Raw genomic sequence first — 13,483 nt, forward strand, 5'->3', positions numbered from 1 at the left:
GCTTGGGGGAGTGAGGGGGGGCGGGCCTTGACCCGCTCCAGAAAATACCACGTAGGGTTTTAGGGGAGGTGGGGGAAGTCCTTGAAACCGCCCCGTGGCCTCTACATCAGAGGACCTGAAGTTCCCCAGCAGGGTTAGGGGCTCTCTAACCTTATTCCAGGGGACTGGCATGGGGTAACGCCTTAAGTCATCTGTGAGCACCCACATCTGGGACCTCGGAATCCCCATTAGGAGTTGGAGAAATCAAACACTTGCGGATCCCTGATAGGAGGTTGAGACTCCCTGTGGGTACAAGCCTTGGGGGAGACTAGGGACTGGAGGGAGGTCTTTACCAGACCCAGAAAAGGGGGCCCTTGAAACTTCCACTGCATTTGGAAAGCCTTTTAAGTTTTCACAGGGTTCTGCTATGGGGGACCTTGAAACTCTCACTGCAAATCTAACAGGAAACCTCATATTCTGGGTTTGATAAGGGCCTGTACATCTTTTTGGGAGATGGCCCGGGTGATCTGGAAATTTCTAGACGGTTTGGATATAGAGAGCTTCCAAATTCCTATGTGTGTCAGGAGGTGGGGAGGTGAGGGGAAACCTCAAAACTTGCCTTTTGGGGCCAGCCAGTAACATGGATCCCACGTACCTGACAGTGTGATTCAAGTCCCAGACCCAGCGGCTTGAAAAACATGCTTGGCACGTGTGCATGTGTGTCCAAAACCCCGAGAGAATAGAGAAGGAATCCGTCACAGTCATCCTCCCAGGGGGATTCTCTTTCTCTCTCTCTCTCTCTCTCTCTCTCTCTCTGTCTCTGTCTCCAGTGAGAGCATGTACCCTATAACTTACTATTCAAAAAACAAAACTCAAAGCAACTCTCATTTTGAAGCTCACATGCCTTTTTTTTTTGACCTGGGAAGCTGCCTGTTATTGGAGACAGGTGAAGAGTGGATGGTCTGGATCGCAGAGGGGGTTTGCACCTAAGCTCCTCTGCTTCCAGGGCTTAGGGAGGAGGGATTCAGGGCCCAGAGACAGCAGCTAACCCCACGAAGGCCAGAACCCCGATTCCTGACCCGCCCCTCTGTTCCAGGTGTCCCTGATGGCGGCAGAGAAGGAGGAGAAAGATCGGAACCAAAAGCGAGAACAGCAGCTTCAGGGTGAGGAGGAAGCTGGCCAGGGTTCCAGGGAGAGCGGGAGGAAGAGGGGGTGCACGCGGGGGGATCGAGGGTTGGACATTGGGAGAGAGTCGTCCCAGGGCGGGCGCGGTGGGGGCGTGGCCACACAGAGACACGCCCTGAAATGTCCCGCCCCCAGGAGAGATTGCAACTTTGAATGACAAGCTGCAGCAGACGTTGGCAGACCTGGACCGACTGAGGTTAGTGACGCTTCCGCGGGCCATACCCCAAGACCCAATGTGAGGGCGGGCCCGTGTCCCAACCCTGAAAACATTTCCCAGATTCAGAAAGTAAGCCGAGAGGAAAGGGGCCAGGTGATGCCGGGTCGTGCTGGCCTTTCTGAAGTGCAGGGACTGGAAGTCATGTCATTAAGGTGACCCTGGGAAGGGACATCTGTTGGCCCTTGGATTGTTTGGTTATCTGGGGGGTCCTATCTGGCTCAGGTAGTCTGTCCTTCGTTCTCGAGCCAACTGTGGATGGATGTAACAATCTTTATTTTAATATTTTTTAGAGAGAGTTTTGCTATAGGGCTCATGCACTTGTGGGAGAGACAGAGACAGACAGAGAGACAGAAAGTGAGAAATCACTACCCCCAGAGGGTTGGGAGGATGGCCACGCTGCAATCCCTTCTCCTCCATTCTCTTCTTGAGATTTTGGGCACGTACGCACATGCGCCGAGCATGAGTTTCAAGCTGCTGGGTCCGGGACTCGAACCGCAGTTGACTACTTGGGAGTCCAGCGATGTAACCATGTCATCTGCTGACCCCAATGGATGTGACGATCTTTATGTCTGAAGGCAATACCAGCAGGTGGTATGGTGGTTGGAGTGCTGGATTCCCACATGGACAACTGTGGTTCAAGACCTGGACCCGGTGGCTTGAAACTCACAAATAAATAGATAAATAACTCACAAACAAATAAATAGATAAATAAATAAATGTTAAAAAAAAAAAAAAAAAAGGAGCCACTAAGCACCAAGGGACCTGGCAGCTTGCTTTCTCACTTTCCTTTTTTCTCTCTCTCTCTTTCTTTGATCAAATTAAAATAACAATAATAATGAGAATAAATAAAATTGAGGCCAGCAGGTGGCATGGTGGTTAAGGAAGCTGAACTACTACGTGGCTGACTGCGGTTTGAGTCCTGGACCTGGCAGCTTGGTCTCACTTCCCTTCTTTCTGTCTGTCTCTGGTCACCTTTAAGAAAAAAGAAAAAAGGAATAACAATGGATAAGATTAAATAAAATAATTATTTAAAAAGTAATAAATAAAATTAAGTAAGTAGGGAGACCAGCAGTTGGCATGAGGCCAGAACGTGGCTGACTGCGGTTTTAGCCAACCATGGTTTGAGTCCCGGACCTGGTGGCTTGCTTTCTCACTTCCTCTCTCTCTCTCTCTCTGTCAAATTAAAAATAAATAAATGAATAAATAAAATTAAAAAAAGAGATAATAATCATTAAAATTAAATAAATAATTCTTTAAAAAATTAAGTAATTATTTTTAAAAAGCCGAATAATTCTTTTAAAATTATTTATTTAATTTTAATGATTATTATCTCTTTTTTTAATTTTATTTATTCATTTATTTATTTTTAATTTGACCAGAGAGGGACAGAGTGAGAAAGAGACAGAGAAAGCAAGAAAGGGAGCTGCCAGGTCCAGGGCTTGAACCATGTTCAGCCATGTGGGAGTCCAGCATCTCAACCACCATACCACCTGCTGGCCCCAATAAAATATTTCTTTTTAAATAATTATTTATTTATTTACTTATTTTTAATTTGATACAGGGCACATGTGCTCACCAGAGAGGGCAGAATATGAGAGAGCAAGCTGCCAGGTCTGGGACTAGAACCATGGTTGGCCATGTGGGAGTCCAGCATCTCAACCACCATACCACCTGCTGGCCCCAATAAAATATTTCTTTTTAAATAATTATTTATTTATTTAAGTCCATTTGTTGCTATTTTTTAATTGGAACAGAGAGAAACAGAGAGAGAGAAAAAGAAAGGGAGAAAACAAGCCACCAGGTCCGGGATTCAAACCACAGTTGACCATGTGGGAATCGAGTCTCTTTAACCACCATGCCACCTGCTGGTCCCTAAAATAAAAAAAAAAAAAAGACAAGGGCCCAGCAGTTAGTGTAATGGCTATGTCGCTGAACTCCCACGTAGTTGACCGCAGTTCGCGTCCCGGACCCGGTGGCTTAGAACTCATGCCGGGCGCCTGTGCATGCGTGCCCAAGATCCTGAGAGAAGAATGGAGGAGAAGGGATTGTGGCGTGGCCATGCCCCCTGGGGGGTGATTTCTCGCTTTCTGTCTCTATGTCTCTCTCTGTCTGGCAAGCGCACATACCCTATGTCAAAAACCTCTCGAGAAAAAAAAATAATAAAAATAGTACAAGAAAAGAAAAAGACAAGATTAGCCATCTGCCCTAAGAGCTGATGGTGGTGTGTTGGTTATGGACTCTGGACTCCTACATGGTCAATAAGGGTTCGAGTCCTGGACCTGGCGGCTCGCTTTCTCACTCTCTCGCTTTCTCACTCTGTCCCTCTCTGGTCAAATTAAAATAAAGAAATACATTTTTAAGGAAAGAAGAAAATAGGCCCGAGGCACGCGGAAGGCACTGAATTTCACCCTGACCCCCTTTGCTCTCAAAAATCCCATTGTCCCAGGGGTTCAAGTTTGGCACGCAGAGAAGGACAATATCGTCCCTGGGATCACTCAGCCAAACTGCCTTCCTCAGTGACTTGGTTGGGGGGTGGGAGGGGTGGGGAGGTAGGAATGAACCTAAAGTGACATCAGCTGTTGCAGGCCTGGCATCTAAGTTGTCCCCCGTCTCCACTCCAGGAGAGAACTAAGCAGGAGTAGAAACTCAGCCCCCAGCTCGGTGGGGAGCCTGCTAATTCTCTTCCTGGGCCTCTATGCTCTGCTCCTCTGAGATCCCAGCACGCCAGCCACGGGTGAGGAGGGGGTGCTCGACGAGGAGGGGGTGCCCGGGAGAAGAGGGTGGGGAGGGGGCGGTAGGGAGTCAGGGGCTGGCAGGTGCGCTGCAGAGGAGGGGCCTGGGCGCAGGGCGGAGGGATCTTAGGGGATGGGGCGTGGTTTCCTGGGGCGTGTCCGTGTGGGCGTGGCCTAGAGGGGGCGGGGCCAGCGTTCTGCTCTGAACTCTGCTCTGAAACTGCTTATCTTGTTCCGTAGGGCGCAACCCGCATTGATTCGGCTTCGGTCCGGTGTTGACGTCCCCTTGAGGAGGACATGGGGCACACGGTTGGAGGAGGGGGAGGGCACAGGATCCCGGGGGTGGAGGGAAGCAAACGTATGATGCAGCACCAAAGCTGGGAACAAGGGACAGCCCTGGCTTGGAGAAGCAGCTGAGTTGATCCAGGACTGCCTCCCGCCCCTGCCTGTGTCCTACCTTGGGCTTGGCCGTGGCGTGGGGAAGAGGCACGTGCTTCTTGCCATTACGGTTTTTAGAGGGTCACTTTCTTGCTCCCCTGAAAATAAACACCTCCTCGGGAGAAAAAACTCGAGTTTCTGGATCTTTGTGAAGTACTGAGGGTTATTGAGTGAGAGTAAATAACCCTCGATTTCCCGTCTCCGTATGTTTTTACACACCCATGCGGTTGGGATGGGCAGGTGATGGGGTGGTTAAGCTGCTGGACTCCCGCATAACTGACTGTGGTTCGAGTCCCGGATGTGGAGGCTTGCTTTTTCACTTTCTCTCTCTCTCACTCTGGTCAAATTAAAATAAAGGAATGAATGAAGTAAAATAAAATAATGCTTTTAAATAAATACATAAAATGGAAAAGAAATCCATGGGTTGGGGCAGGAACTGTCCCCCCTCTGGGATTATCTTTGAAGCAGGCATGACTCCATCTTGGAGGAGCATCTCCGGGATGAACTGTGAAATTCCTATGACTGGGAACCTGCCTTCCTATGGTCCTTAAAACTCCTCTTCTCCCAATTACATTAAGATAAGACCCAATCACTGGACCTTGCCTGGAGCCATAAAGACCATGAACATTCCATTGTGATCAGAACATGCCCTCAGAAATGATTAATCTGGGGACCAGCAGTTAGCGTAATGGCTATGTCGCTGAATTCCCATGTAGACGACTGTCGCGGAATGCCCAGGTAGACGCCTGTGGTTCGAGTCCCGGACCTGGCGCACGTGCCCTATAGCAAAAACCTCTCCAAAAAAAAAAAAAAGTGCTAGTATCTGTCTACAGAGGACCAACCAGGGGCGTCGTGGTTACGGCAGTTGGTTCAAGTCCCAGCTCCGGCAGCTTGAAAAACACTCCCGGCATGTGCGCATGCGTGCCCCACACCGCAAGAGAATGATTGAAGAGAAGGGACTGCAGCGTGGCCATAACCCCTGGTGGGAAGACGGGAGCTTTCAAAGTTCTCACCCAGACCGGAAGGGTGGAGTCTGGTGAATGAGAGGGAAATAAGGGGTCAGAGGAGCCTGCTCGGGGCAGGGGCAGTGTTTAGGGGTGGGGGTCCCTGCAGGGAGAGGCTGTGTTCATTTACTGGGCCTGGAGGACAATGCAGAAGTGCAGGACGGAGTAACCGTGGCCCCAGTGCCGAGGACAGGAAGTTACAAAGACAATAGTCGAGATTCCTCCAGCGGGACTTGGAGGAAGGAAGATAACAGCAGAGGAAGAGATGAGGGACTGGGGGGCTGGGGGACTGGGGGGAGAATGATTTCTCAGTTTCCTTCTCTCTTTCTGCCTCTCTCCGGAGCACGGAGCACGCACGCTCTCTGGCAAACCGAAAACAAAAGGAAATAAACAAACCACCAAAAGACCCTGCTGGGTAAAAATGCTCTCTCTCTCTGTCTCTCTGTCTCTCTGTCTCTGTCTCTCTGTCTCCGTCTCTCTAGCTCATGACACAGAGATGCTTGGGCCAGCCAGGTAGTCATGATCTCACGTGGCCAAGGGCGGTTCAAATCCTGGCCCCAGCAGCTTAAAGAACAGACCAGGTGCGGCCGGCAAGTGGCGTTTGCTGGTTAAGGTCTCTCTGTCTCTCTCTCTCTGTGTCTCTGGAAAGTGGAGGTGCCTTAGCAAAAATCTCTCTCCCAAAACAACAACAAAGGCTGTGCCTGCTTTTGTGAGGAGGGGTGGCAGCTTTCAGTCTGCAACCCCTTCTCCTCCATTCTCCTCTCGGGATCTTGGGCTTGTATATGTGTATGCACTCACATACACCCGGCGTGAGTTTAAGCCACCGGGTCCGGGACTTGAACCGCGGTCAACTACGTGGGAGTCCAGTGACACAGCCATTACGCTAATTGCTAGTCCCTCTTTTTATTTAGTTTTGAGTCTCTCTCTCTCTCTCTGTCTCTCTCTCTCTTAAGGTTTTCCACATGCATTTGCCAAGCGGAGGGAGGGAGAGAGGGAAAGTGAGAAGTCAGCCCTCAGGAAGGGCAACCACGCTGCAATCTCCTCTCAGGATCTTGGGCACACATGCACATGTGCCGGATTTTCAAGATTTTTTTTTTTTAAGATGTTTTTGCTATAGGACGCATGTGCTCTCCAGAAAGAGAGAGAGAGACAGAAAGCAAGAAATCACCCCCCAGGGGGGATGGCCACACCACAATCCCTTCTCCTCCATTCTCCTCCCGGGATCTTGGGCACGCACGCACACGCGCCCGGTGTGAGTTTAAGCCACCGGGTCCAGGACACGAACTGCCGTCGACTACGTGGAAGTCCAGCGACATAGCCATTACGCTAACTGCTGGTCTGTCCGTTCCCCCTCCTCACCCCCCCCACGTATCTTTCTGAGCTGCTTAAAATGAAAGGTCCATAAAGTCCAGGGACCAACAGATGGTGTCATGGTTACTCTGTTAGACTCCTACATGGCTAACCACGGTTCGATTCCTGGACTCGGTGGCTGAGCATGTGTGCCTGTGTGCCCAAGATCCTAAGAGGAACATGGAGAAGGGCTTGTGGCCTGGCCATCCCCCCAAGGGGTGATGATTTCTCACTGTCTGTCTCTCTATAGGTGCGAACACACGCACCCTATAGCAAAAATCTCTCTTAAAAAAAAAATAGTTGGGGACCAGCAGGTGGCATAGTAGTTAAGGACGCTGGACTCCCACATGGCTGACTGTGGTTTGAGTCCCAGACCTGGCAGCTTGCTTTCTCACTCTCTTTCTCTGGTCAAATTTAAAAATAAGTAAATAAACAAATAAAATAATTCTTTATTTTAAAAAAAGTCAAGGAACCAGCAGTTAGCATAATGGCTATGTCGCTGGACTTCCATGAAGTCAACCACAGTTCGCGTCCCAGACCCGGTGGCTTAAACTCACGCCAGGCGCGTGTGCGTGCATGCCCAAGATCCCAGGAGGAGAATGGAGGAGAAGGGATTGCGGCATGGCCATCCCCCCTGGGAGGTGATTTCTCGCTTTCTGTCTCTCTGTCTCTCTCTGTCTGGCGAGCGCATGCGCCCTATAGCAAAAACCTCTCAAAAAAAGAAAGAAAAAAGAAAAAAAGTCAAAGCAAAGTCCTGGAACGGAAATACTCTTGATAGGAGAGCATTGAGGGAGACCCCAGGAGTGGGCCATGAAGAGGAAGGTCCTTGTAGAAGGGAGGAGGGCAGGCGAATGGGGTTTGGATGCTCAGAAGAAAAAGAACCCCTCGGCTGATTGTAAAAGGCCCTGAATCCGATTCACGTTAGAAGATTGCCCCCTAGCGGCCAAACGGAGAAGGGGCAGGAAGGTGGAGCGGGTCTCTGCTTTCCTCCACGCTCGCGGCAGTCCGCCTCCCAGCAGGTGTAGCCAGGCCAACTTTGGTCAATAGAGTGGCCTCCCATTTCCCAGCCTTGGTTTCCCCATCCACAGTATGAGGACAAAAATCCCCCTTCACAGGGGCCAGTAGGTGACATAGTGGTTAAGGGCGCTGGACTCCCACGTAACGGACCGATGTTCGAGTCCCAGACCTGTCCACTTCTTTTCTCACTTTCTCTCTCTCTCTCCCTGTCCATCTGTGGTCAAATTAAAATAAATAAGCAAATGGGAACCAACAGTTGGCCTAATGACTACATCACTGGACTCCCACGTAGTCAACTGCAGTTCAAGCCCCGGACCTGGTGGCTTAAACTCACGCCAGCCGCATGTGCGTGCGTGCCCAGGATCCCAAGAGGAGAATGGAGGAGAAGGGATTGCGGCGTGGCCATCCCCCCTGGGGGGTGATTTCTTGATTTCTGTCTCTCCGTCTCTCTGTCTTTCTGGCGAGTGCACATGACCTATGGCAAAAACCTCTCCAATAAATAAATAAATAAAATATCCAAATGGATAAAGTTCAATAAAATGATTTTTTAAAGAATTATTTTATTTAACTTTATTTATTATTATTATCATTATTATTTTCTTTCTTTTTTTTTTTTTTTTTGGAGGGGATTTCACTATAGGGCGCGTGCGCTCGCCAAACAGACAGAGAGACAGAGAGACAGAAAGCGAGAAATCACCCCCCAGGGGAGATGGCCACGCCGCAATCCCTTCTCCTCCATTCTCCTCTCGGGATCTTGGGCACGCACGCACACGCACCCCGTGTGAGTTTCAAGCCACTGGGTCCAGGACTCGAACCACGATCGACTACGTGGGAGTCCAGCGACAGAGCCATTACGCTAACTGTTGGTTCCCTCATTATTATTTTCCAGTTTGATCAGAGAGAGATAGAGAGAGAGAGAGAGAGGAAGAGAGGAAAACCCAGGTCCAAGACTTGAACCGCGGTTGGCCATGTGGGAGTCCAGCGCCTTTAACCACCATGCCACTTGCTGGCCCCAATAAAATGATGTTTTTTAAAAGCCATTAGGTGCAGGCATGTAGCATGGTGATGGAGGCACTGGATTCCCACATAGCTGACAAGGGTTCAAGTCCCGGACCTGGCAGCTTCCTTTCTCACACTCCCTTTCTCTCGGTCTGTCTCTCTCTCTGGTCAAAAATGAGAGAATAATGATAATAAATAAAATATTTTAAATAAATAAATCTTAAAAACCTGTACAGATGCGGTCCTGTGCACTTTGTATGTACAAGGGGTGGGTTGGGGGGGCAAACTGAGGCTTAGACGGTAGCGCGTGGTTTGCAGAAGCAAAAGTGGAACCCAACACCCACAGCTTTTTTTGAGCTGGACCGAATGGGTTGGCCTCTGGACAGAGCCCAAAACCTCCAGAAGGACATGGGAAGCCACAGTCGGGCGGGGCAGAACCGTGGGTGTCCCTGGCGCCCCCAAGGTGCCAATTAAATGCTCGTGGCTGTCTGGGGCAGAGCTGTGCACCGCGGCATGGCTGAGCTGGGGCCGGGGCCCGAGCCCGGGCGCGCCTGGAGGGTGCTCGCCCTGTGCGGGGCTGCAGTGTTCCTGGCGGCGGCTGCAGCTGGAGGGGCCCTGGTGGCCTGGAATTTAGCTGCCTCGGCTGCCCGGAAGCCTCGTTGCCCTGAGCCAGGGGTCAATGCCACCGTGCAGCCTGGGGACCCAGCACCCGAGGAGGTGGAGGAGCTCCGGCGGCGGCTGGCAGAGGTCACCGAGCGCGAGGACGCCCTGACCAGGAGGCTGGACCAGGCCGAGGGTGTCCGTCGGGAGCTGGAGAAGGCGCTCAAGGCTTGCGAGGGCCGCCAGGTAGGTGGAAAGGCGTTGGGGGCTGCGTACACACCCCCAGAATTGCTGCCCTGGCCTCAGTTTTCCCAAACCTTTTTTTTTCCTTAGAAGGTTGTTTTTTGGCTGTTGTTTTGTGTCGTTTTTTCCCTTAGGGTGTGTGTGCTCCCTGGAGAAAAAGAGAGACAGAGACAGTGATAAGAAAAGTGAGAAACTGTAAGACGAGCAGGTGGCCGGGTGGTTAAGGCGCTAGACACTCCCACATGGTCGACAATGGTTCGAGTCCCGGACCTGGTAGCTTGCTTTCTCATTCTCACTTTCTCTGTCTCTCTGCGGTCAAATTAAAATAAATAAATGAGTAAAATTACGCCAACTGCTGGTCCCCCGTGAATAAATAACATTAAATAGATAATTCTTAAAAAAAAAAAAAAAAAAAAAAAAAAAAAAAAGAAAGAAAAGAAAAAGAAAAAAGTGAGAAATCATTCCCTTGGGGGGATGGCCACACCCCAGTTTCTTCTCCTCTCCTCCATTCTCCTCTTGGGATCTTGGGAACACACGCACATGTGCCGGGTATGATTTTCTTTCTTTTTTTTTCTTATTCTTTTATTTAACTTTATTCACCTGTCGTTATTTCATTTTTTTATTTTATTGAAATTGTCCAGACAGACAGAGAAGGAAAGTGAGAAAGCAAGCTACCAGGTCTGGGACTTGAACCCCGGTCAGCCATGTGCGAGTCCAACTGCTTTAACCACCACGCAACTGCCAGCCCCTCGGGTATAATTTTGAAGCCACCAGGTCTGAGATTCGAACCAAGTGGCCAGCCACATAGGAGTCTAGCCATGTCACTGCTCTGCCATCTGTTGACCCCCAATTTTTTTTTTAACTTAATTAATTTTGTTCTGGGCATCTCCCAGGAAAAAATGGCCATGCCCCAATTTTCTCTCGGCCACTCTTCTCTTGGGATTTTGGGCATGCTTGTACACACGCCAAGTATGATTTTCAAGCCACCAGGTCCGGGATTCGAACTGCAGAACTGGCCATGCGGAATCCAGTGCCTTAACCATAACACCTACTGGCCCTCCTTGATTATTTGAATTGAGAATAGTACCATGCTCCTATTCCAACTCCTACCATGCCAGGGCACGCTGGAGTCTGCCTTCTGGTTAATGGTGGCTGGGAACCCCCTAAACCCCTCAGCCCATCTGGGGAGGCCCCGTGCTAACCCTCGGCCGTCGGCCCACTCAACTCCTCCCCACCTGTTTCCAGCAGCGCTATTTTGAGAGAGGGACACTTGTGTCACCTGTAATTAGGGAGGTTAAAATTGGCTTTTGGGGGGAGACACCCGCCAGGTCCTGCCTTTATGCCCGGGCCACCCCCTGAAAACTTTCTTAACCCTTCCCAGTTCTGAGCCTTGCAGAAGAACCGTCTTCAAAATCCTAGCTATGTAACATTTACTGAGTGACACAGCAGGTAGCCTGGAGATTTAGGCGTTGGACTCCCACATGGCTGACCACAGTTTGAGTCCCGGACCTGGCAGCTTGCTTTCTTACTTTCTCTCTCTCTCTCTCTCTCTCTCTCACTCTGTCTCTGGTGAGCGCACATACCCTATGACAATCTTAAAATTAAAATAAATAAAATAAATAAAGAAGAAGAGCAAGATTTAATTATTTTAAAAATACGTACCTCTGTGTACCCCACCTAGCAGAGGTTGGGTAGCCTTTGCCTTTTATTTGTATGAAGCATTATTTTATTTTATTTATTCATTCACTCATTTTACTGTGACCAGAGAGACATACACAGAGAGACAGCGAGAGGGAAAGTGAGAAAGCAAGCTATCAGGTCCGGGACTCGAACTGCAGTTGGCCATGTGGGACTGTCCAGTGCCTTAACCACCAAGCCACCTGCTGGCACCTTTTTTAAAACAAATAATTATTAATTTTATTTTATTTATTATTTAATTTGATCAGAGAGAGAGAGAGAGAAAGGGAAAGTGAGAAAGCAAGCTGCCAGGTCTGGGACTCGAACAGGATTACCAATATGGGAGTCCAGCACCTTAACCACCATGCCACGTGCTGGTCCCTCTTTTTACTTTATTTTTAAAAATTTGCTATAGCGGGGACCTGCAAGTGGTGTGGTGGTCAAGGTGCTGGACACTCCCACATGGCTGATCATGGTAGCTTGCTTTCTCACTTTCCCCCTCTCTCCCTCTCTGTGTCTGTCTCTCTCCAGTCAAATTAAAATAAATGAATGAATAAATGAAATAAAATAAAATAAATCCTTAAAAATATTTACTACATGCAAAAAAATTTTTTGGAGAGGTTTTTGCTATGGGGCACGTGCACTCGCCACACAGACAGAGAGAGACAGAAAGCAAGAAATCACCCCCCAGGGGGGATGGCCACACCGCAATCCCTTCTCCTCCATTCTCCTCTTGGGGTCTTGGGCACGCACGCACACGCGCCAGCGTGAGTTTTAAGCCACCGGGTCCAGGACTCGAACCATGGTCGACTACATGGGAGTCCAGTGACATAGCCATTACGCTAACTGCTGGTCCCATGCCAAAAAATTTTTAAAAAGTTTGCTATAGGGCATGTGCACTTGCTTGGGAGAGAGAGAGAGAGAGAAAGAACATGAGAAAGCACCCCGTTTGGGGACTGAGATGGGCAATGGTCAGTGTGAGTTTAAGACACCAGGTCCGGGATTTGAACCATGGTCGACTACATGGGAGTCCAACAACATAACCACTACACCACCGGTTGGTTCTTCAGCCCTTGCATTAAAAAAAAATCAAAGTGGGCCCCTACTCCTTTTCTGCCTGCCCAAGAGAAGAGCTTGAGGTTAAGGGCAGCATGTCGGGGGTTCGAATCCTCCCATTGCCCCTTGCTGGAATATGATTTGAGAAGGCGAAGCCAATTGTTTTGTAGGGTGTCCCACGCAAGTGACCCACACATATGCCAGAAACCCCATCGTTATTAACCATCAGATCGGCGTATTTCGGGTGGAAAACCCCGGCCGATCCCATTTCATGGTGGCTTGGGGAGATGGGACGATGAACTTGGGCAGAGACACCCTCCTCCAGGCAGGCAGCTGTCATCACTTGGTCCCTCAGGCTTCGGGGCTCACTTTTGTGTTTAACAAAAAAGAGGACATTCCAACAAAGCTCAGGCAATGGGGTCACCAGTGTCCTTTCACTGTTCCCCAAAAACGGGGAGATCAATTTACACCCCTTTGACACCTCCTGGATTCATTTCTCCTGGATTCATTTCCCCTCGCCTTTGCAGAACCGGCTTCAGACCCAACTAACGGCCCTGAAGGTCGAAATGGACGAGGCGAAGGCCCAGGAGACGCAGATGGGGGCCGAGAACGGGGCGCTGACAGGTGCGTAGTGGGGAAATTTGTAAGTGGGAGGAGTCAAGAAAGGTCCTAATAAATACGCAAATGTAACGCTCAGATGCAGATTTATGCTAACGACATGCAAATAAACACAAAAATAGGGAAGAAATGCAAATAGCATGCATTGGGCACGCAACTATGACAAAAACGACGCAAATGCAACAAGACAGGAGACCGCCTTGTAAACGACTCACAAAAACAGTGCAAAGCTTTGAAAAGCAATGCAAATGACACGTGCGCTTAATGTAAATAAAGTAAAATATGCAAATGACATGCAAACTACAAGCCCAGACGTGGGTGTGCGTGGGGCGGACAGGGGGGCGGGCGGCGGGTCTCCAGGCTGATCC

At 49.6% G+C, this 13,483-nt stretch overlaps 2 protein-coding genes across 2 annotated transcripts in view; both read left to right on the plus strand.

Moving 5' to 3' along the window:
- The window catches only part of BST2 (bone marrow stromal cell antigen 2), a 5,166-nt gene extending 481 nt beyond the window's left edge, over positions 1–4,685 (plus strand). Inside the window, exons 2-5 of the mRNA XM_006147131.3 lie at positions 1,076–1,142; positions 1,300–1,360; positions 4,003–4,115; positions 4,354–4,685. Of these exons, the coding sequence (XP_006147193.1) occupies positions 1,076–1,142; positions 1,300–1,360; positions 4,003–4,093 (219 nt within the window). The 3' untranslated portion in view covers positions 4,094–4,115; positions 4,354–4,685. The remainder of the gene's footprint in view (positions 1–1,075; positions 1,143–1,299; positions 1,361–4,002; positions 4,116–4,353) is intronic.
- A 4,749-nt stretch (positions 4,686–9,434) lies between these two features.
- CCDC194 (coiled-coil domain containing 194) lies at positions 9,435–13,129 on the plus strand. Its single transcript, XM_027771284.1, has 2 exons — positions 9,435–9,767; positions 13,025–13,129. The coding sequence occupies exons 1-2, from the start codon at positions 9,435–9,437 to the stop codon at positions 13,127–13,129; spliced, it is 438 nt and encodes a 145-aa protein (XP_027627085.1).
- The last annotated feature ends 354 nt before the right edge of the window (positions 13,130–13,483 follow it).

Source organism: Tupaia chinensis, unplaced genomic scaffold (genome assembly GCF_000334495.1).
Source record: "Tupaia chinensis unplaced genomic scaffold, TupChi_1.0 Scaffold000201_1, whole genome shotgun sequence".
NCBI classification, from domain to species: domain Eukaryota; kingdom Metazoa; phylum Chordata; class Mammalia; order Scandentia; family Tupaiidae; genus Tupaia; species Tupaia belangeri.

Coding starts and splice junctions, on each gene's coding strand:
- CCDC194 (XM_027771284.1), top strand. CDS start 9,435: ATGGCTGAGCTGGGGCCGGGGCCCGAGCCCGGGCGCGCCTGGAGGGTG. Junction 9,768..13,024: donor AGGCTTGCGAGGGCCGCCAG/GTAGGTGGAAAG, acceptor TCGCCTTTGCAG/AACCGGCTTCAGACCCAACT.